The sequence below is a fragment of the Anabrus simplex genome, chromosome 5, assembly GCF_040414725.1.
Source record: "Anabrus simplex isolate iqAnaSimp1 chromosome 5, ASM4041472v1, whole genome shotgun sequence".
Classification (NCBI taxonomy): Eukaryota; Metazoa; Arthropoda; class Insecta; order Orthoptera; family Tettigoniidae; genus Anabrus; species Anabrus simplex.
The window spans coordinates 148,175,518-148,199,064 of NC_090269.1; the positions used below are offsets into that span (position 1 = coordinate 148,175,518).

General features: G+C 39.5%; 1 protein-coding gene across 2 annotated transcripts in view; it reads left to right on the forward strand.

The window, feature by feature from the left end:
• The window catches only part of LOC136873861 (valine--tRNA ligase), a 292,221-nt gene that overhangs the window by 19,347 nt on the left and 249,327 nt on the right, over window positions 1-23,547 (forward strand). For both annotated transcript variants that reach the window (XR_010860187.2, XM_067147153.2), the window contains exons 2-4: window positions 2,682-2,898; window positions 6,036-6,282; window positions 20,749-20,977. Coding sequence is in view for 1 of the 2 variants with exons in the window: in XM_067147153.2 (XP_067003254.2) it covers window positions 2,682-2,898; window positions 6,036-6,282; window positions 20,749-20,977 (693 nt within the window). In the remaining variant the exon portion in view is untranslated. The remainder of the gene's footprint in view (window positions 1-2,681; window positions 2,899-6,035; window positions 6,283-20,748; window positions 20,978-23,547) is intronic.

Below are 23,547 nucleotides of genomic sequence, written 5' to 3' on the forward strand. Positions count from 1 at the left end.
TTTAGTACCGAGCTCGATAGCTGCAGTCGCTTAATTGCGGCCAGTATCCAGTATTCGGGAGATAGTAGGTTCGAACCCCACTATCGGCAGCCCTGAAAATGGTTTTCCGTGGTTTCCCATTTTCACACCAGGCAAATGCTGGGGCCGTACCTTAATTAAGGCCACAGCCGCTTCCTTCCCACTCCTAGCCATTTCCTGTCCCATCGTCGCCATAAGACCTATCTGTGTCGGTGCGACGTAAAGCAACTAGCAAAAAAAAAAAAAAAAAAAAAAAAAATCTATTTAGTTCTTCTATAATATCATCACCTGTGTCCAGAAATTCCATAGCATCACTTGTAATTTACGAAAGAAGAAACATTGAACTTTATATTTACGGAAACAAAAAACATTTATAGCTACGAAGAGCAAAAACATCTCTCCACATCGGCGGCAATCATAACACTGCTGAAACCTGTAGGCTAACAGTGCGCCAAACTCTTACACTGTAGGGAGTATACGCATTTCCATCAGAGACCACCACCATACAGAACTAGGATTTGCACAGCGACACCATTCGAATAACTGAAAAAATTCCCAAAAATGCTGCCGGATGTCATATTACGTCAGTAAGCAACTAAGTTCTTAATACTAGCCTAAAATGACAAATGCCGTGCTCCCTCATGTGGGACCAGATGGCAGATGTCGTGCGCACTGTATTGACTGTCCTTAGGTGCTCTCATCAACAGGTTAATGTGATTCACTACTTCGCTAATATTAGTTAATTCCTCCACCTGCTATATTTATATACTGCTCACGAAATACTTCTTCCTTCTGAAAATTGTCACGTATACACTGCCCTTGTTCAGTAATGATCCCTGGAAAGCCTGGAAGTTATTTCTGCTTTACAGTAGCTATACATACCCTCTCATTTTTCACTAAAATTCATATGACGTGTAGTTCTGTTATACTAGGAACTGTTCGGGGAAACTTGTAGAGAATATTATCATTTAGACTTGTAAATATATTGAAGTGCATCTTTTTATTGGCAAATGTCTGCATTTTAAATAGCCAAGATAGGTAGAACTACAGTATGCAAAGCACACCTTAGACAAGGCAGCTGCAGTGCACTGTTGCAGTTCAGCGAGTCTTGAACCGCTTTTGTTGGTAAATTTCTGTACTTACACACATAATCAGCTCCTATACAGTATGTGAAATCACTTCAAATAATACTATATAACTAGTATAAATTTAAATTTACATTACACTCTTTTCTTTTTACCATTTCAGTAACATGCATAACAATCTGCTGCGTTTAACCAGAGTCCCTTTTGCCACCGCTTTTCAGAATTCCTGAAGGGCCTTCACAGCTACAGCAGTGGTCCCAGGGCCCTCAAAATCCCCACTGTACTTCACACCTAAGGCAATCTCCTACTTCGGCAGTCCAGTCTCCATAGACCAGGGGATGGAATTAATTTATTCACAAAAATTCTTTATTTACAATAACCTGCACAGGTCGAATGCCCTCTAACATTTCTTTCCTCTGTTGCTGTTTATTCTTTTCTTGAATATCTGTACAGATCTGATGGACAAATCGCCATCAACAACTCATATGTTTCACTCCATGTGAAGACTATGGAGAGGTTTGAAATTGAATCCAAGAAATGATATATCTCCACCTCACTTGCCCTGTCGGCCAACATTTTGAAGTGAAATTTTTTGCCACCAACGGGACTTGTAGTAGCTAACTCTTCTTCTTCTTCTTCTTCTTCTTCTTCTACCACTTTTCTCACCCCTGTTGGGTCATGGGTGCGAACTGTGTCGCACATTTGGATTTGGCACTGTTATAAAGCCAGATGCACTTTAGTACGCCAACCCTATATGGAGGGATGTAATCACTATTGCGTATTTCTATGGTGGTTGGTAGGTAATGTGTTGTCTGAATATGAAGAGGAATGTGTTGGGATAAACACTCAGTCCCCAGGCCAGAAGAATTAATGAGGTGATTAAAATCCCCAACCCTGCCAGGAATTGAACCCAGGACCCTCTGAACTGAAGGCCTCAACGCTGACCATTCAGCCAATGAGTTGGACTTGGAGTAGTTAACTATTGATGTCGTGGCCACTAGGCAGGCTGTTGATGAGATGTTTGTTAGTGACACTTGATAATATTTTTTGGACAGACCTGGCTCATAGTGACACTCCAGTGGGTGTACTGTAAAGAGCTAGCCCAACGATTAAGGAGGGCCTTGACCATGGCCAAATTCATTTGTCACAGTTGGTAATCACATAATCCATGCTATATTCTGGGAGTGGCACCATAATTTATAAATTTCAACCTCTGGCAATGAGTATTATCATAGGTGGAATAAAAAATATTGCGTGATTTATGAGATTTGTTTATAAAAGTGAATATATTTCTAAGAGTGAGGTGGTGGGTCCCTAGCCTTTGAAATTAATACGTAATTTTCTTGTACAGTAATATGAAGTAAGACCTTTAGAGATAAAGTCAGCTGAGGTACATTTTATGTAGTTTTGCCCCAATAAATCTCTACAACAATGAGCTCCTTCCTTTAGTTGTGCTTGTACTCAAGGAGTAAGCCAATCTTGTGCCGCGTGTGTATGTGTGTGTGTTTGTTTGTGTAAATTTGTTATTAATGTGAATTCTCAACCATGGCCATCTCTAATAGACTGTACTGTTTTTAGATTCACCAACGGTACCACCGTTTCCTCCTGTTTACAATGCAGCAAAGATTGAAAGTGAAGTTTATGATTGGTGGGAGAAAGAAGGTTTCTTTAAACCCAAGTCAAGGTCATCAACGGCTGACACATTCAGCATGGTGTTGCCACCACCAAACGTGACGGGCACACTTCATCTTGGACACGCTCTCACTGCCACTATTCAGGACGTTTTAGCCAGATGGTGAGATGTCTTTCATATTATAATTTAAATGAATACTTTGATATATAGTACATGCTATTTCATTTCTGTCTCAAATTTTGTGGCATAGAATGGATCTTATAGTTTTGTTTAAGTACTGGGCCTTTGGCAAACATCAGATAGTGCAATAATGAGTGGTGTGCGCAACTGCCATTTTGTGGTGAAATTGTAGTTCGGAGCATGCGGCAATATTTGTGTAACTCAGCACCGCGTCTGATGGTATGTACTTCGAGGTGGTGGTGTTTCTTTATTTCGTGCAAGATTGATGTGTTGTAATGTGTGTGAAAAGTTTTGAAATGGTTGTGAACTTGGCAAAAATTTGCAAAATGTCTTGGTATTTTAATTTAAGAAGGTTCCATGAATGGCAAGAAGCACCCCTGAAAAGCATTTTCTCTGGTTTCCCATCTTTACATCAGTTAAATACTGGGGCTGTACCTTAATTTAGACCATAGTTGCTTCCCAACCCTATTCAAGGCAGAGGTAGTACTTTTACCCTGTCGGAATCCATATTGATTACCAGACAACAGAGCATGAGTTTCAAAGTAGTTACTAAGTTGACTATAAATAACCGATTCAATTATTTTAGATAATATGGGAACAATTGAGACTGCACGGTAATTTTGGGGAAGATGTTTGCCACCAGTTTTGAAGACCGGAATAACTTTTGAAATTTTAAGCATATTCGAAAAAAAACCAATCTTTAAACATGTACTTATACTCAACGCTAGTGGTTCACAAATCAGATGTATTGTTTGTTTAATAATGTAATTGGACAGCCAACCCTATTATGTGATCAATTATGCTATGATGAACAGCAAAGCCAGTGCTAAGATGTGGAACTGTCTTCATCACCCTGATGCCTGGTTTCCCCTTGTATATTCTGTATCCTTGGGATTCAAATGCATCTTCGTCTGTGAATCGTGTTTCTTGTAGTGCTGCAATCTTGATGTTATATTTGTTCAGCATGTCTAGAATCTGTTACGTTTACCAGTCTTTAGCAACGAGTTGATGTTCACTGTAGCCAAGTAGGTTATATTTCTCTTTCTTTTCTGCTGTTGTATGCATGGTGGAGTACATGAAGGTGCAGGCTCCCCAGAATCCGATGACCTGCTTGCCCCATCACAAGTGGGGGGTGGATTTGTTACCACCTGGGGTATTCTTTGTATTAATATTTCCTTTCATGTTGAGTCCACCACCCTAGCGAGTGACGGTTTGTCTACTCAAGGTTGTTAGCCCTGAGGATTGAGTGTTTGGTCCGCGAGAGCTATTTTATTTCGCTCAAGTCCGCCGGCAAGCCGGTGAGGACCCCCCCCTGTCCGCCACCTGGGACGGGCCACGTTGGAGTATCACCTCTCCGCCTGCTACGACACCGTAGTAGGTTTGTTATATAGTATTAAATTTCCGATCATTTAGGGCCTATGTCTTATAAATTTTTACTGTAGCAGCTATGATAACGGAGATATTCGTGAATTTGGATTTTTGTTGCTTAAGTCCATATCAGTGTCGAGTCACAACAAAATGGGTGAACAGAATTTAATGAAAATCGGTATGTAAATTTGGGGAATAAGGAACTACAGTTTACGCTGTAAATAATTTTATAATACGCCCTAATATCACAGAGTCGAAAGAAAACTAAATGTGAAAGCCTACAATAGAAAACTCATCAAATTGATCAACAATAACATGACGTTGACCATTGTTTGTTCTGATGTGCTTTGTTTCTTCTCTTGCCACTCATTTCCGATAGATGGGATTACTGTTGCGTACTGAGTTTTTAAAATTTTTTTAACACAGATAGGTCTTATTGCGACGATGGGATAGGAATGGGCTAGGAGTGGAAAGCAAGCGGCCGTGGCCTTGATTAAGGTACAGCTCTTGCATTTGCCTGGTGTGAAAATGGGAAACCACGGAAATCCATCTTCAGGACTGCCGACAGTGTAGTTCGAATCCACTATTTCCCGGATGCAAGCTCGCAGCTGCGCGCCCCTAACCACGCGGCCAACTCGCCTGGTCGTACCGAGTATAACAGCCTGCCTGAACATTGCCGGGAAGTAGCTGGGGAGTTGGATAACTTTCTTCTTTAGCATGCCATTCCTGTGGTTCATAAATTTTCTGATACTGCTGGTATGTAACACACTGGTTCATTATAGCATTCGAGCTGTTCAGTCTCTACTCTGTGGAATGAGCATTGTGCACACTTACATAAATAATGGCAGAGGAATGTTGACGGATGTCTGCGGCCTGGTCTATCCAGCACTTGGACTTTGGACTGTTATATCGGCACCGTAGTACTGTTCGTTAAAAATGAGAAAATGTGTGGTTTTTCATTTGATCGAGTATTATATGTTAACACTGCTTTTTATTGCTACATTCCAATTGACGTTTTTGGTAACGACCTATGTTGATTTCAGTTAGAAAACCACAAAGACAGTCTTTCTGAGATTCCCGCAGCGAAGCACGGGTACATCAGCTAGTTACTATTTAAAAAATCCATTTATGTTTTGTAGCATGTTATACAATGTTGTGAGTTGATGTATTAAAACATGATATGAGTTCTTTAAAAAAAATTTAAAATGATCCTCATTGGCTTGTCATGTACCAAGACAACACACATCAATTATTGTGTGTTCCTTTTTATGTATGATTTCATTTTCCACGTATTTGTTCCTGTGCATAATAGGACCAATTGGGTTTCTATTGTATTTGACCTGTGATCCTAGTCTTTTATCACTTGTATTCATCTTTGTCTCTTCACTTTCTTCTTATCCTACACTTCCTACATCAGGATTGAAGATGTCTTGAGATGATATCTCAGTGGATTGTTGAAGCCTGCTCTACTCATGAAGCTGTGAAGCAAAAATGAGCATCTTGGGGGCTGAGAAGAACTGGGGTTAATGTGGTGTGGAGAGAGCCCAAGACAGCAGTGTATGAAGATGTGAAAATTGTCCTTATCTTCTGTCATTGTGTTTGTATGTTCCTTCTCATCTTTCTATCTGATGTAGATGGAACATTGTCCTGGACGCTTGAAATCTTGTCAGTTCTCACCAGTCTATAAAACATTATTTATTGTTTTCTTCTCGTGAATTTTACATTTTAAGCTAATATCTGATCTTTTTCAGGCACAGAATGCATGGCAGATGCGTTTGCTGGGTTCCTGGAATGGATCATGCTGGTATCGCCACACAGGTGGCCGTTGAGAAGAAGTTGTGGCAGGAGAGAAGGTTAACGAGACATGACATCGGAAGGGAAGAGTTTGAGAAGGAGGTCTGGAAGTGGAAACATCAGAAAGCTGAAGTCATCACCCGACAACTTCGTGAGCTTGGTGCGTCGTTGGATTGGTCCCGACATGTGTTCACTATGAACCCAGTAAGTAGATGTTTTTAGATCGACATTCAGGAGGAGAATGTGAGGAACTCTGCAGTAAACAATACAGTGGAACCTTGATTCTGGAGGGACCACGGAAAAAAACTTACAACACGGGAAAACAGAGAATCTGGGAACGAATGAACCATCAACTATTTTGGCTAAACATCACAAAAAATGAAATATGTATACTTATAATCTTACAAACGCCCCTAAACCAAACCAAACTACAGCCCCAATGGGCCTTCCGCCTACCAAACGACTGCTCTAGGTCCAAAGGCCTGCAGATTACGAGGTGATGCATGGTCAGTGTGACAAATCCTCTCGGGCGTTATTCCTGGCTCTCTAGACCGGGGTCGCCATATCACCATTAAATAGCTCCTCAATTAAAGGTAATCGTAGAATGACTGAACCTGGAACCAGCCCTCATATCCGGGTAAAAATGCCTGTCCTGTCCAGTAATCAAACCCGGGCCCTCCGGGTGAGACGCAGGCAAGTTAAACCGTGAGGCTGGCTTCGAACATTAATTACCGGTACACGACTTAAAAATCTCGAAACTTTACATTCAGTTTTACCGGGGAAACTTCGTCAGTTTCCTCTGAAAACTTCTTCATATTCCTTTGAAAACTTCTTTCAATTCAGCAACTTTGATCAGCCAAACTCTTCGAAAAATCTAATACCCGTAATGTCAAGCCAAGCAACAATCGACCACAAATAGTTTTTCATTCTCTAAATCTAATAAAATAAAGCACATTAGATACAAAAGCTTCCAACATGATGGCAAAATCCTTTTTTTTTTTTTAAATCTTCCATTGTAATTTGGTGACCAGTACACTGTTCCTAGTCAGTTTATGGAAATCTTGTACCGCGTAAATTAGGCCTACATCGACTTTTAAAGGTCATATTGAACTCGAGAATATGGTTTCGAAAGTATCAGTCCTGACGTTCTTGAATGCATTATATTTAGTTCAGCCCGTCACTGATCACAATCAAATTGGAAAGAGAAATAATATCATTAACGCTTCAGAAATTATGATTATTCGCGACCTTGAGCTCAGCTGGAAAGCCCGCTCACTGTACAAGCCGGTACAAGTGCGAAATGAACAAAGTTTTTAAATGTAACATGCGCAATTAAAATGACTGCAGCTTTTATAACATTTTAACACAAAAACATGAAATTCCCAGTCTTATATTAGACGAAAACAGTAATAGGCAATCCTAAAACCACCCATGGCTTTATGGCTTTATGGCTTTATGTATGTAAGGTGTAACATCTATTCTGGTTGGAAAATTCTAAATTCCCATGGAGGGAATTAGATATTTTTCACCAATAGAGCATGTCAAAAATGTCAAAAACACATCAGATGTAAGGCTTTTCAGGCCTTTGCTCTATTAACCAGCGTTTTGTCTTAGGTCTGACACTAGACTCATCAGAGTGGGATGTATTACAAGATATTAGAATCATTCCGTATTGACGGTTTTCACTTTACAAAGGTGAAAAATGAGAGTATCCTCCTAATTCAATACAATTTTGATGTCGTGATAGAAGGGGTTCGAAATTGTCCCAAATGGAAGAGCCTGTGACTTGGTTTACCGGTACTTGCTCTGATAAAACTAGTGACGTATTTGTTGAAGGTTGGTGCTTTTCGCAGTAAGCAGTGAGCGATTGCTTTGCCCGTTCAAAACACCTAACTTCAGAAAACCCTAGTTTTTTGAATCGTGGGTCCAGAAGTGTGGCCTGAGAAAATAAACTATTTTCCTCAACCCCTCTAAATCGTTTGTCTAACGCTTCCAAGAGGCTGGCCGCCATCAGTCTCACTTAGTTGTCGACAACTGGATTGTTGCTGAAATGACTGCACCATTTCTTGAGACCCCATTGCATAAGTAGGATTTTAGAAAGCGTGACCTGCTTCTCACTGGTGATTTCTTCAGTATAGTCCCTGAATGCTTTCAATAATTTACAAACCTGCTGAATAACAGTGATGTCCTCTTTTGACAGATTTCAAAGTTCGGGGTAGTTGATGGCTATCACGGACATTAAAGAGTTTTTTTACTGAAATAATTCTCTCTAACATATAAAATGTGGAGTTCCACCTGGTGACCACATCCTGCTTCAAGCGAAGACTTGCCTCTCCGAGTTGTTCTTGCATAGCCTTCAGTTTCTCACAAGCTTGGGGACTTCTTTATAAAATCTCCACAATGGATTTTACCTTACTCAGCAGATCTTTTATTACCTGAAGACCACACTGAGCAATTAAGTTCAGCGTATGCGCGAAGCAGAGTATGTGTTTCCACCCTGTTAGTCGCACAGCGGCTACAACATTAGGCGCGTTTTCATTGACAACTGCAACAATTTTCTTTTCAATTCCCCACTTCTCAGAGACTCTTTTTAAATTATCAGCTAAGTTGGCTGCTGTATGCTGTTGGTCGTACTTAATGCACTCCAGCAATGAAGAGTTCAGTTTGAGGTCGGCGTCTAAATAGTGGCACGTCACTGAAACGTAGCTCTTGTTGTTGGAAGATGTCCAGCTGTCTGTGGTGACTGCAACATAACTTGCCGACTGCACATCTTTCCTCACTTTTTCTTTTGTCATAGTGTACAATTGGGGAAGTAGTGTATTACTTAGGGCCGGTTGCATAGAAGTTAATCTAAGTTCAACCACCTGAAACTGATCTCCAGTCAAGCTGAACTTAGAATTTTGGTTGTATAAACATTAATCCAAGATCATGTCTTCTTGGTGGAAGATCAAATCTGACTGGTGAATTTTCTCAGATTAACTTGGTTGAACTAAGTTCAGCAGAAGGAATATAATTATTATTTTTGTGAGAAATAAATCTGTTAGGTGTCTATAACATAATAACGAAGAAAAAGAACAAATAGGCCTACTATCGATTAAAGTAAAATGGTAAGTAATACTATTTGTAATTATTTGAACAATAATCCTACTATTAACATGTTGTTTGTTTACTGTTTTATGCTTAGGGCATATAGGTTATGTTATTTTCAGATTTCAGATTACTCTGATGTTTCATCCGAGAATGGAGAGTATGAACTCCAAAGAGCTCCTCGCGTGTTTCAACATAGAAAGAATCCCTTTTTAGAACTAAATGATCGACAATTTAAAATAAGGTTTCGACTAGGAAAACGTGTAGTTGAAGAACTAGAACAAAGATTACATCTACAATTAAGGACACAAACTAAACGAAATCATGCACTGAATCCAATGTTCATGATCCTTCTCACACTAAGATTTTATGCAACTGGAAGTTTCCAAATAGTAATTGGAGATGTATTCAATGTAAATAAAGGAACTGCAAGTAGGACTATACACAAAGTCACTAGAGAGATTGCAGCTCTGAAACCTCAATTCATCAAGATGCCTACTGAGGAGGGTGAAGTAAGAAGGGTAATGCGAGACTTCTATAACATTTGCAACTTTCCTGGAGTACTAGGTGCAATAGACTGTACACATATACCAATTATATCACCTGGTGGCAATAATGCAGAAATATACAGAAATCGCCATGGTTGGTTTTCCTTAAATGTACAAGCTGTCTGCGATTCAAAACTTCGTTTTCAAAATATTGTTGCCAGGTGGCCAGGATCTGCACATGACAGCAATATTTTTAGGAATTCTAGAATTCATGCCCAATTTGAAGCAGGAGAATTTCCCCAAGGTGTGCTCTTGGGAGATAGTGCATACCGCTGTTGTCACTATTTACTTACACCTACAATGCACGAAGAAAGCCGTGCAGAACGAGCATATAACAGGGCACACAGGAAGACAAGATCAGTAATCGAACGGTCTTTCGGTGTTGTCAAAAGGCGATTTCCGTGTTTAAGAATGAAACTAGCAGTAAAGTTACTTCGAGTTCCACCTATCATAGTGGCAACATTTGTATTACATACCTTGGCCATTAATGCAGATGATGACACTCCTGATGTTGATGATGCTGTTTTCAGAGGAAGGATGATTTATCAGGAACTGCCTGAACATACTGTAAATCAGGGAAATGGAAGAGAAAACACATCACTTAGAACTGCACTGATTAACAACACTTTCAGGTATTTCTGAACTTTTAATTACACTATAATTTATTAACACTTTCTAAACTTTTAATTACACTAGGGACTTGTTATTAACGCTTATTCATTTTTCTGATATTCTTTCATTTTCATTTCTAGTTCCAAGTTCAATATCTTCATTTTCACTGCATGCTCTTCTTCCAGACACTCGAGCCTCCTCTTATAAAAAGTCTCCCTTATGTCTTCTTTCTTCCTCTTTTCAGGCAGTGAAGTTGAAGGTCCTGGATTGGAACTGCACACCGTCTCTCCATTTCGCCCATCTACTTGAAATTCCTCACCTTCAGTTATCACTAAAAAACTTGAAGGACATTCGGGATCTGCACTGATGACTTCCATGTCCTTCACTTCGGTGATAACTTCCGCATGGAAGCCAACATCATCGTCGAACTCGCTGATGATGGGATGAAACTGCGGCTTAAGTGCAGCAATAAGTTTTTGCCCACTTTCGTCTAAGGAAGGCGGCACATACTGACCACCCCCCGTTTTGTATAACTGTACCTTATCTTCAGCATTTGCTTGTTTTGCCCTCTTCTTCATGTTTTCGTAACACAATTTGAGAGACTTCCATTCCCGCTGGACCACGTTCCTGGAATTATACTCCAGTGCTATACGCTTCCAAGCTTCCTCCTTAGACTTGGTAGTCGAGCTGTCGGTCTTTTTATTTTCTATGATACCCTTGTGTTCTAACGCAATATCTATAAGCATATCTTTCTCCTCTTTCTTAAAATTCGCAGTGCGCGTCTTCTTACTACACTCTTGCTTCTCCATTTTGCTGCTTTGTTTACGTATCGCAAACAAATGAATGTCGAATGGCGTCGAGAATTGTCGATCGTTCCTATCTAAATCGCAAGTTCGATACAACTCGATTCGATACAATCGCAAATATCTCTCTTATTTAGCGATGTTGTCAACTCTGTTTTGTCGACCTTAGTTCAACACTGAACTTAGTTCAGTGGTCTGAGATTAGTGTTATACAACTCACACAGAGAAAAGAACGAAGTTCATTTCTGATCTTCGATCAAAATTGAACTACAGTTGGCGATTTTTATGCAACCGGCCATTAAAGTCTTACAACTCGGCATTTTGTAGGCACTATTTAATTTAGAAATGAACCTCTGCAGGTCCTCATTCTCTACTATCTGAAACGGTAAATAATTGTTCACTATTAGTTTCAGTAGCAAAAAATCAAGTTCCTGACTTTTTCTGTTAGAGAGGGGCTTGGGAAAATATGCAGAAATAGCACTGTTTCCGAGAGTCACATGTGGCGTTGTTGTTGTTCTTGCTATCATCGTAGTCATTATCGATGTTATGCTTGTAGGAGCGATGGTACTTGAAGAGACCGAAGATGAGGAGGTCGCCGGATAAGCATCTGGATCGTCCGGAGAGTCTGGGCGCAGAGGGGCCAAACGTTGAGCAGACAATGACATGGCGGGGTGGACTGTTCGGACATGACGATTTAAATTAAAAATGTTCCCTCCTTTGTAGGATATCACTTTAAAGCAAAATTTACACTTTGCCTTATTATCGCCTAGATCAGTAAAGAAGCCCCAAATTTGGCTACTTTTTCTGGAACGAGTAGCCATAAGGAATGCTTGACCAAGTATAAACCAGGATGTAACCTAATAGTGTATGTCGTTATCTGTTACCGCATAAACACTATGAATGAAATTGAGGAAAGTAATATGGCTAACCTATGTACAGGACATAAAACTACTGTACTCACTACTGAATTAATAAAATGTAGCCTACACCTAAATCCAACACTAGTGCACTATGAGAATAAAATAAATTCCACACGCAAAACAATCATTATCACTAACAGAAACTTCCGTAAATCACAGCACTACTTCACAAACTTTATCTCCAAGACCACTATACAAACAAAGGACCACGAGGGTTGGGGTCTGACGTTTAGCGTTGACTAACGCTCATACGTTATAAATTTATAAGTTTCAGTCAGGGGATGAAATCACCATCAAGAAAAGGGTTCTCTTGCGATAATAGATCAGCCTTTAAAACATGTTTTTTTCAAGTATAAAACTGTCGACAATATCTAACAGAAATTTTTATTATTTTTCAAAAGAAATATTATTTCTCCTACACTTACATTCCTGAGGGTTTGGGGGCGGGGGGGAGAGATTGTGAACTGCAATTCCAGTAACAGGAACGTTCACCTCTGTAGCATCTACGAATGTTAGAGAGAAGTGCACTTGCTTGCTATCTGTTGTCCACTTCGTGTACTTCCTCGTTTTGGAAAGCTCGCGAAGCGATGAAGCCTTGTGTGAAGGGATGAGAAGGAACAAGTTCGCGTACGAACTACTTCAGCGGTTGCAGAGCGTTCTGGCGGGAAAATTGCACATTGTGAAGTAGTTCGCGAAGTAGTTCTTTCTTGGGAGCGAGAGTGAATGAACGAGTTCGCAGAGGTGAACTGCCTCTCCCCATTACTACTACCCACTGATGCTGGGGTGTATGCAGGTGAACTTATCAGAAGCCCTTATAAGAGGCACAGTCTGATAACTGCATACAGAAGATAAATCTCCACAATGGAATTATTGCCCGCCTAGCAATTCCGAATGGAAAATTCTAAATTTCCATGGAGGGAATTAGATATTTTTCACCAATAGAGCATGTCAAAAATGTCAAAAACATATCAGATGTAAGGCTTTTCAGGCGTTTTCTCTATTAACCAGTGTTTCGTCTTAGGTCTGACACTAGACTCATCAGAGTGGAATGTGTCAGACCCTAAGACCTAAGACCATCTTCTTTGATATGGTCTAATGACGCCTACAAAGACTTCAATATAGCCTACGGCACCAACATTTCCAACTACTATTATCTCAAAAGGAACCAGACCATATTAAAATTCTCCAATATTTATAAGCAAATAAATGAAAATCAATTTAACTTCAAGAACCAACGACCATTACCATTGCTCAACTTTCCATAAGTTTTTAACAGTACGCCATCTGGCAACTAAATGGAATGTGTTTTCTGATTTTTATCTCTATTGTAATATCTTTTAATGTGTCATAATCGTCAAATAATTATCATGTTTTTAGACTCCAATATTATCACAAATATTGTCAAATAACAGCATACTACATTTTATATTGTAATAGTGTTTAACAATCTCCAATACATTTTAAACGACATAGTTTTTAACAGCATTCATAAATTATTTCCAATCAGGTACCTGATCTATCCTAAGGTGAAAAATGTGGCTGATGATGCCTACTATTGATAGGAGAAACATGTACCATAAAATATATTAATTTCATGTTAACAACTTTGATAAGGACAATGTCCTATTTTTAAAAATTGTATTGTATTGTATTGAATAAGTGTATGAATAATAAAACATTCAAGTGTTATTTAATCCTGCCTGATAGCCGAGTGACTATACAGTCCCCTGAGGGAAATGCCGAAAACCTGTTCAGCGTTGCACTCGAAAAAAGTAAAAAAATAAACATCTAAACCTGGACATAATGTAGACGTTTTGCAAGTACGAACATTTGACGAAACTCGTTCCGCCTTCAAATAGAGCTGTTGAAATGCGCTCTGTCTCCTTCCAATTGTTGTGTGCACTCTCTGCTTTATGATTTCCAAGGATTCTCTAAACAGTACTACCCGAATGTGATGCTAAGATGATCCCTTATGCAAGTTCACCGCCGATCGTTTTTCCAGTACGGTACTTCCTCAAATTACTGCAATGACGGGACGTCAACATCAAGATCCGTAAGTATGCCGTAGCCGTCCTTTCTTAAGACACAGTTTCTTGAAAAATGTGTGATCGAGGATTTAATGTTGATGGGACTGAAATTTCTAGACGGTTGATTCGGGAAATCATTTCTTTGAGGAAGGGATAATGCGGGATTTTTACAACGTGATTTAATTATGCTTTCAGGATCACGTAATTTGAATGAATAATACGGGAAAACGTAGTTTCCGGGAACGTATAATTGAGGTTCTACTGTAACCTGAATAACTAAATATTCAGGCACACTTTATGCAGGAAGTGTTCTTCCCTTCATGTAACATGTAGGTGGGTGGTAGGTAAATACGTATATACACGACTGGCAGCATTTGCGCTGAAATTTATTAGCTAGCACTATTGCTATACAGTGACACAGGCACACAATCACTCTAGTTAGTACTTTCTCCCTGTGTTCCCATTGTTCAGTCACACTAGTTAACACTTACAAACTAAAGCAGTTGTACTGCACACAAATTTCTGCAACTGTCATTTGGACCCTAGGGCAGTCTGCGACTAAATTAACTGCACTGTTCACAGTCATGTCACCAGTCTGTATGTTGTACACACACACGGCAGTCCACATTCATTGTCCTTTGCCACTTTACTGCATTGTCGTCACTCAGTTGCACTGTTCTGCATTCGTCATCATTTCACACAACAGCACTCGCTCCACAGCGCTGTCACTCACAGAACTGAACCATCTCGCAGTTGTTTGGACTTCCTTAAAATACATAGGCCGGCCCTTCCAGATACTTCAGCCGATGGGGCTCTCTGGAAATCGAATGCTCTGGTAATACCTTTCAATTTACAAAGGTGAAAAATTCAATACAATAAATATTCCGTCATTAGACGGAGTAAACAAATTCAAACATGTTTTGGCTTGTTTGAGCCATCTTCAGTGAAAAATGAGGGGGGATTTGAAATAATTTACGTAATATACTGTAAGTTGAAAAAAATGCTAAAAAACATAATGAAGGAGCAAATGAAAAAACAAACAAAAGAGAGCCTAGACGGAAACAAAATTAGCACAAATATACAATATTTACATCAATATGCGGAGCAAAAAACAACTCACTGCGACAAAATTCAGTGAAAAGGTGTTAATTTAAAATAATAATTGAAACTAAAATCTGTGTTAACCTAAGAAAACAAAGGAATGAAAAAACAAATGGTGCAGACGGAAATGAACAATAGTAGCACATGGTGAGGTTGTGGACCTCTTAGTTTACAAAATATTGTTTAGTAACAATAACAAACAGGTTGAAATCACTGTCGAAAATCATCCTTGTAGAAACCCATCACATTAAATTGGTCAGGAGGGGAGCGGGAGTAAACATTTTTGAGAAACCAAGCCTGATATGACGTGCAGGCGAAAAGCCTGTGACAAGGAAAAAACACCAATGAAATTTAAAGCTTTAGAAACAACAGCATTCTCAAAATCTTCTCATTCTAACGGTCCCTTTCTTGATTGTTTGATAATGTTGGCTGGTGTCTTGCCTTATTATAAAGGGTGGGAAGGGCTGCTATATAAAATTGAGAAGCTGTGTTAGGCAGAAGACAGATGCATAGTAAACTGTAAGTGATCTAGCGGAAATCGTCAATGAAGCTCTAATCTGTAATGGAAAAATGAGGTTGTGTGAGAAACGTGGGGTGATAAGTAAAAAGTGTAGAATGGGTGTGAAGAAAGCTTAAACTTACGGTGTTTAGCAGGTGGTTGTCCTCTCAAATGGCCTGGCCTCTCAAAGTAACAGTCTCGTTCGCGTGATCGAGTCTATTGTTGGTTCAGCTGTGTTTGCTAGGATGGAAGGAGCGGAGGGGGAAGGAGTGGTCCAGGGCTGGTGTGAGGAGGGGGGAGTGGTGGTGAGTTGGAGAGATGGAGGTGGGGTTTGTTTGTGTTATGGAAATTCTGACAAATATATGGAATGAATGTTTCAAGTAGAATGTTCTTTTTCTCGCTGACTTCATTTAAGTTGTGAGAGGGGTTCATAAACTGATCTAAATTGATGTGGATGCTCTCGAGAACGTTGAGCAAGGTGCCTTTTTGCTTGTAATGCAAGATCTTGAGGTCTTTATGTATTGAAGTGTATTCGTGGCTGGATGCTTTATGATGTTCACTCATAGCTGAGAAACTATTATATTTGAGAGCGTTGCGATGTTCGGCGTATCTTATGACAAAATTGCGGCCTGTTTGTCCAATATAGCTGGAATTACAGGATTGGCATTTTAATTTGTAAACTCCGGTGTTCAAATATTTGTTGTTAATATTGTTATAGTTACTGTTGACAGTGTGTGGATTGAAAATGAGTTTGGAGTTGGTATGGGAGGTTCTATAAGCTATTTTGATGTTGTGTTTCTTAAAAATATTAGAAATTTGGTAAATGTTACTATTATTGAAAGTGAATGTGGAAAACTTTTCTTTAGGAGCGGAATCTTTTTCTAGGGTAGTCTTGGGTCTGCTTTTATATCTGTTGATGATTCTACTGACGAAGGTTCTACTGAAACCATTGTGTTCTGCAATATTGTAAATGGTATTCATTTCTTTTTTGTAATTCTTGCGAGATAAAGGGACAGGTAATGCTCTGGGAACCATGCTATTGTAAGCTGCTTTTTTATATGTCTGGGTGCACAGAGGTCTGATGGATGGTATTGATGGTATGGGTGGGTTTCCTGTATATATTGAAGGATAAAGTGTTGTTGCTGTTGCACATAATGGTTAAGTCCAGGTAATTAAGGGCTTTATTGTTTTCTGACTCTATGGTGAATTTTATATCTGGGTCAATGGAGTTGAGAAATCAAGCTCTTTCTTACACCGCCAAGAGACCTCTAGTGATGTGACGGGCGGTGATAGTAGTGGTGGCAAAAAGGGAGCTGGCCTTGCATGCTAACTTGTCTGACTGGTCGCTAGTAATGGCGAGAGGGTGGGGCCCACTCGGTGACATCACTCGCGGCTGAAACTAAGCTAACTTGCTCCTCCCAAAGTTGCACATTGAGCTGCTGGATGTCGTCACATTATATTGCATTAGGGTCTACATGTAAGTTACTGTGTAGGGAGGATGGGAAATTTTTAAAAATCAAGAGTCTCCTTAAAGGTTTAGTCATGTATCATCGGCAGTAACAGCAGCCAGTACTCGTTTTCAAGAATATGTTTTTCTCCTGCAATTTCAGAGAGGTCTTATGGCGACAATGGAATAGGAAAGGCCTAGGAGTGCAAAGGAAGCTCCAAGGCCTTAATCAAGGTACAGCCCCAGCATTTGCCTAGTGTGAAAATGGGGAAACAACTGAAAACCATGTTCAGGGTCTGGATTAGCATCCACTTTCTCAATAAACGTCAATTTTTCATAATTTGTAAACTATCTAGCTTTCTTCTTCTCCATAAATGAATGTTGTGCAGACCACCATGTGTAAGTACAGCAGGCCTAACTTATGTACATCGTTACACAGTTCACTTATGAATGTATCTGTTGGATTGAAAATGCATTGGGTCTGGGATTATTTTGAAGGAAATATAGTGATGCTTCGCATTATGAGACATTTCTTACTTACAAGAGCATTTCAGATTTAAATATATATGAAAACAAATGGCATTCACGCCACAAACCGCAGAACAAGGAATACTTTAAAAACATTTTATTTTATTAGCATTACGGGTCCATACTCAGTCCACCTGCTAAGCAGTAACACGGTCATCTCCTTTGCACTTCCTCTTCGATTTCCACATCTATTTGTTCATCAGGAGCATTACTCACACTATTACTAATAGTACTAGTAATTTCCTCACTGTTGGCATCCCTGAAGATGGTTTTCCGTGGCTTCCCATTTTCACACTAGGCAAATGCTGAGGCTGTACCGTGATTAAGGCCATGGCTACTTCCTTCACACTCGTAGGCGTTTTCCATCCCATTGTCGGTGCAACATAAAGCAAATTTTTTTAAAACCTAGTAATTTCACTGAAAAAATTATATTCCTATATTCCTAATCATCATTACCTTCTAAAAGGGGTTATATATCGGTAACTTTCCGTTGTTTACTGGCAGCCGTCTTGTTTACAAGTGAATTTCAACGTCTAGAGATAACCCACTTCAAATTAATATTACTAAGCTCACTATCGATATATATTAGCAAAGAGCACATAACACTGGAGAGGAAGAGTCCCTACACAATTCACAAATGCAACTCACTCTGCCATCTCTTGAGGAAAAGTTGAATTATGTAGTAAAGTGAGACAACAGAACAGTTCCATGGTCCGGCATTTGGTCCACCAAGACGAAGCACGGAACGTTTTCGTGGCTCGGGCCCAATGTGTTAAGCATCAGCACTTCAGATCAGCTACTATTGTGTAATCCAAACAGCCTCAGCAAAGGCTGGCTTAGAACTGACACTCCCTGTAGCTGTAGGCTAACATGCTACCGCCCTACGTAGTCTGGGGCCGTGAAATGAAGTTCTCTACCCAATCCTTATCTGGGCCAATTGTCACTCTCACGTCGTGCAGGTAACATGGCTGGGAACACTAATTTAAATTCCTTGTGGTGGAAGTTACAAATGTACTAAAGAATGGCATAAATGTGGTATCCAGGTTTCTTTCACATGTATTTAATGGGACATGGACTGGGACTTTGGAATAACGGTGTGATAACCATGAGCTAGAGACTTCTTAAACAGTTTTGACTGTAGATGGGATCGTTTCTGCTTCCGAGGTTCATTATGAGGATGTGCTTCAGCACTCATTTAGAGACCATCTGAACAGATTTTCAATCTTGATATAGGAAGTGTAGCGTATCAAGAAAGCCAGATAAACTCAAGAAAAGAGGAGGGAGAAAAATATGAAGATAGTAAAAGACTTAAGATTACAGGACAGACAAAAGGAAAAAGGGACGTAAGGAGCTGCCTGTATTCATGTTTACCCTTCTACTGTCTTCTATTTTTCTCTGTGGATCTCCTTTTACACTTCTGTTCTCGAGATCTGTCAAGATGTAATATAATGAGACTGCGAAACAGAAATGAACTCGTTGGGCTCTGGGAAGGGAGAGACATAGAGGAGGTGAAACAGATGGGGGAGAGAACCCATCTATTTTGGGATGGCTATGTATGAGGACGTATCTCCCTCTTCCCACACTGATGTGTTTTGTTTATTCTACTAGGTGCATCAAATGTAAACCGGCATTTAAAATTAGCAGCTCTGGTAACGAACAGAAATGGGTGGGTTTTGAGAGGATCTTGGTGGGAATGTCCAGAGTAGTGGTCTTGATGCGTCACATGCCACAGAGTGACCGCTCGCTTCAGTACGCCATGAACGAGTGAGAGGTACACATATCCGTTGTGCAGCGCGTCATTGTCATCAAGTTTCTGGCGAAAGAAGGCACCAAAGTTTCGGAAATTTTGAGAAAGCTCCGTGCACAGTTTGGGGATGCAACCCTTTCAAAGACCTAGGTGTATAAATGGCACAAACAGTTTTTGGCAGGACGGGAAGAAGAAGTGGAAAACGAGCTGCACCAAAGGCGACCGCGGACAAGCATCACTGCAGACAACATTTGTGCTTATTGAAGAAGATGGGCACATAAAAATTTCTGAAATTGCTTTACTCGTAGCAAGAAGCTTTGACCCAGGAATAGAAGAAATTCTGCCAGGATGTTTGTCAGAGGCATCTGAATCGTTATGAGGAGGAAGGATATGATTTTTTGCGTCACATTGTGACTTCTGATGAAACTTGGTTTCATAATTACACCCCGGAGTCAAAACAAGCAAGCATGGAGTGGCGGGAACGAGGTGCAGCTGGCCCAGTTAAGGCCAGAACATGCCATTCTGCAGGGAAGATGCTTGCAAGTGTTTTTTGGGACTATGTGGGTATTTTGCTTGTGGATTTCTTGCATTAACGAAGGATAGTGAATGCAGCCTATTACTGCCATCTTTTGGTAGGGACAAAAGCGGCATAATACAACGAACATCACCGGCAACCAATCTGAGATGTTCTTCTTCTCCACGACAATGTGTTGCTGTTGGAACACAGGAAAAACTGGAGGTAATGCATTGGACACCTCTGGATCACCCTCCTCCTCGTTTGGACCACTGAAAGAAGAACTGGTATGTGGCCTCCATAGAGGCCTGGTGCAGGTCTTTCAATTTGACGCCGTATAGGCGGTCTGTGAGGATGGGGCCCTATCTGTGATGACTTCTAATGCTGAAGATGACACACACACCCAGCCCCCGAGCCATCGGAATTAACCAATTAAGGTTAAATCCCCGACCTGGCTGGGAATCGAACCAAGGACCCTCTGGAACAAGAGCCAGCACGCTAACCGTTTAGCCATTGAGAGGGACAGTGCAGCAGAAGAGGAGTATGTGCGCACCTGGCTGCACACACGTTCTTCTTCCTTTTTCGAGGACGGCATAAAATCGGTGGCAAAAATATGTGTCGAATTCAAGAGACTATGTAGAATAATGAGGTGCTTGTTGTGTATTTGTTGGTGGATTTAATAAAATTGTAAAAAATAATTCTGGTTTATATTTGATTCACCTAGTATGATGTGTTTGCTTTTCTTGTTCCTATTTGTGTGACTTAACTTGACTCTTGTTTGTTCCTTGCCAATACTAACATTACTGATAAAACTGACTTTTACGTCATATATTACAGGCTCAGTCATCTGCAGTAGTGGAGGCATTCATCCGCTTGTATGAAGGTGGCTTGATATACCGAGCCAAATCTCTTGTCAACTGGTCCTGCATCTTACAGTCTGCCATCTCAGATATCGAGGTGACACATAAAGAAGTTAAAAGCCGTACAATGTTTGACATACCAGGCTATGAAGAACCTGTGGAATTCGGGGTTCTAACCAATTTTGCTTATAAAATCATTGATTGTGGTAAGTAGAACATACTGATGTTGAAACAGTTATATGGGTGCCAGTTTTAATTCTTATAAAGTAAGATATTTTTGCGGGTTAATTTCTGTCCAGATCAGGTGGATAACCTAATTTTTCACATATATTGCATCAGTATGCCAACATCCATTTACAATTTCATGTGGAAAAAGGACTTTATTAAAACTCCCACCTAATCAACACTATAAGTAACAACTAGTTTTAAGGAGGGTGCAATTTGTTGAATGGCAATCAGAGCATTTTTTAATTTCCCTTTAAAAAAATGCTTTTCTCATTATTCATAGCACAAATCGTAAAGAAGCTTTTACAATTATCCAGTGCAGAAGTTTTTCATCAAACCTGTATTTTAGGAGGACTCACCTTAGAAGTCTATGTAATCTTGATGTTGTTTGTCAACATATTGTTTATATGTAATGTTTTTTTTTTTGTTCTTCATTTTCTTTATATGTAGCTGAGGATGGTCAAATTTTGGCCGAAACTAGTACTACTTCTAATGAGGTAGATTAAGAATTTATGTCTTATAGTGTTGATTAGGTGGGAGTTTTAATAAAGTCCTTTTTTTTTTTTTGCACATGAAACTGGGAAATCAATATGGATAATGAAAATTATAAACTATGATCCATTTACAAAACTTCTGGAAGAGTAAGTTCACTGATGTAAGTTATCAGAGTAACTGATATATTCTCCATATGTAGTGCAATCTTTTTTTAAAATGACAAGGTTTAATTTTTGGTGTCCCTATTACATAACCTGCAATTTACTCCAGTATGCAACCATACAAATTTATCCTTTTATGAAAATCTTTTACTGTTATAATTTTGATATATTCTATTTCCATGATGATTTTCAGTGACTTTTTTCGGAGATACAAGAGTTTGTGCTGTCTTTTGTAAGTTTGATTGACAAAATCTTGAATGATGATGTATTCATACAGTTGCTTACATGCATGTCCCTGTCTCTACATTCATCGATATATCAACTTTTACGCAAAAACCTTCTGGTTTCAATCAATATGGTGGCTTTTGATCAAAGGCCTTCTAGAAGAAGAATTTTCAAAATCATCTGTTTGCTGTTAATAGATTCAACAGATTTGACCATTTTTGGTCCTTAGTTTTGACATAGTTCATATAAATATACTACGGGTGATGGTTTGGTCCACCCTGTAAATATATTATCAAGTTCTTAATTTTGTACAATTAATTCACTCGTACATGTTTCGGGAGCCCTTACTCCCTTCATCAGTGATTTCTACCTCATAAATCAAGATTCCTCATATCTTAAGATCTATCATCATTCAGCTATACATAAAACACCGTCAATATACAACCTTATTTTAACACTTACACATATAATAAACACTATAAAACATTTATAAAAAGCTCAGCTGGTTGTTCTTATGTTATATAACACTTTAAGACATGTATTGATACATCAGCTGGTTTCCTTGGAAAAATCGAAGATAAAATGTTTCTTGCTACTGTTTGTTCTGTTTATGTTTACTGTTGTAGCCTTCTTTAAGCATATTGAAAAGTCAAGTGATATACTGAAAAAAAAAAATTCCACAGCCTGTTTCCAGTCATTCGACCAGGTCAAAAATGGAATGAATGAAGCCCCCATCTAGTGGCAAGGATAGGAATCGTGCCGGCTGCCGAAGCCTGTCGCACTCCTCTGGGGCAATGATTAATGAATGACAGATAAAATGACCGAGCTCGATAGCTGCAGTCACTTAACCCTTTCCCGCCTGCATTTTCACTCCACTTATCCCCAGATTTCAACCTATTATTTAGCAAAAACTGAAACAGACCATATTGTGTTAAATATAGTAAAAACTATTGGTCACAATGAATTCAAATTTTCAATAACATTAGAAAATATACCATCACACCCATTTCTCTGTTTATTGAGTCCTCGTGTTACTTGACACAGAGATAGTCTGCATTTGTCACATTCCCATGTTGTCTGAAACCCTCAAAACCAATAATCGCGTGATTTTGGAAGTGGAATGATGCCCATGTACATAAGATTTTATTTCATCTGGGCAAGGGTCTTCCCATTCTGTTTTTATCTTACCGGAATGCGACTGTTTGAAGGCTGCATTGTTATATGCGCAATAGGCTATGTCACTGAATAGTTTTTCTCCTCCTAACATACGTAAAAACAATCTCTTTCCCCTAACACTCTTTCTGAATTATGCGCAGGTTCAACATCATCCATTTAATCATTCGGAGTAACGAAACGTAATATTCGTGTTATCTGAATTGCCGTGGCATCGCCATCAGGTCCGATTTATCGATATTCGTTTTCATTTATATCACTGTTATCACTAAAATTATCTTCGTTGATATGTTATTCACTCTTTAAAAATTCACCTGCACCCCTACTCAAGGATTCTGTGTCACTTATTTCGCCCATATTCAACTCAGTTTCAATATACGCGATATTCAATCCCGCCATGTTTACGAACAAAACAGCTGACCTGCGCTCGCGGAAGTTCAAGACCGTTGCCTAGGCAATGTCAAGACAGATTATCCCTCTTCCTTTATTCCATAAGA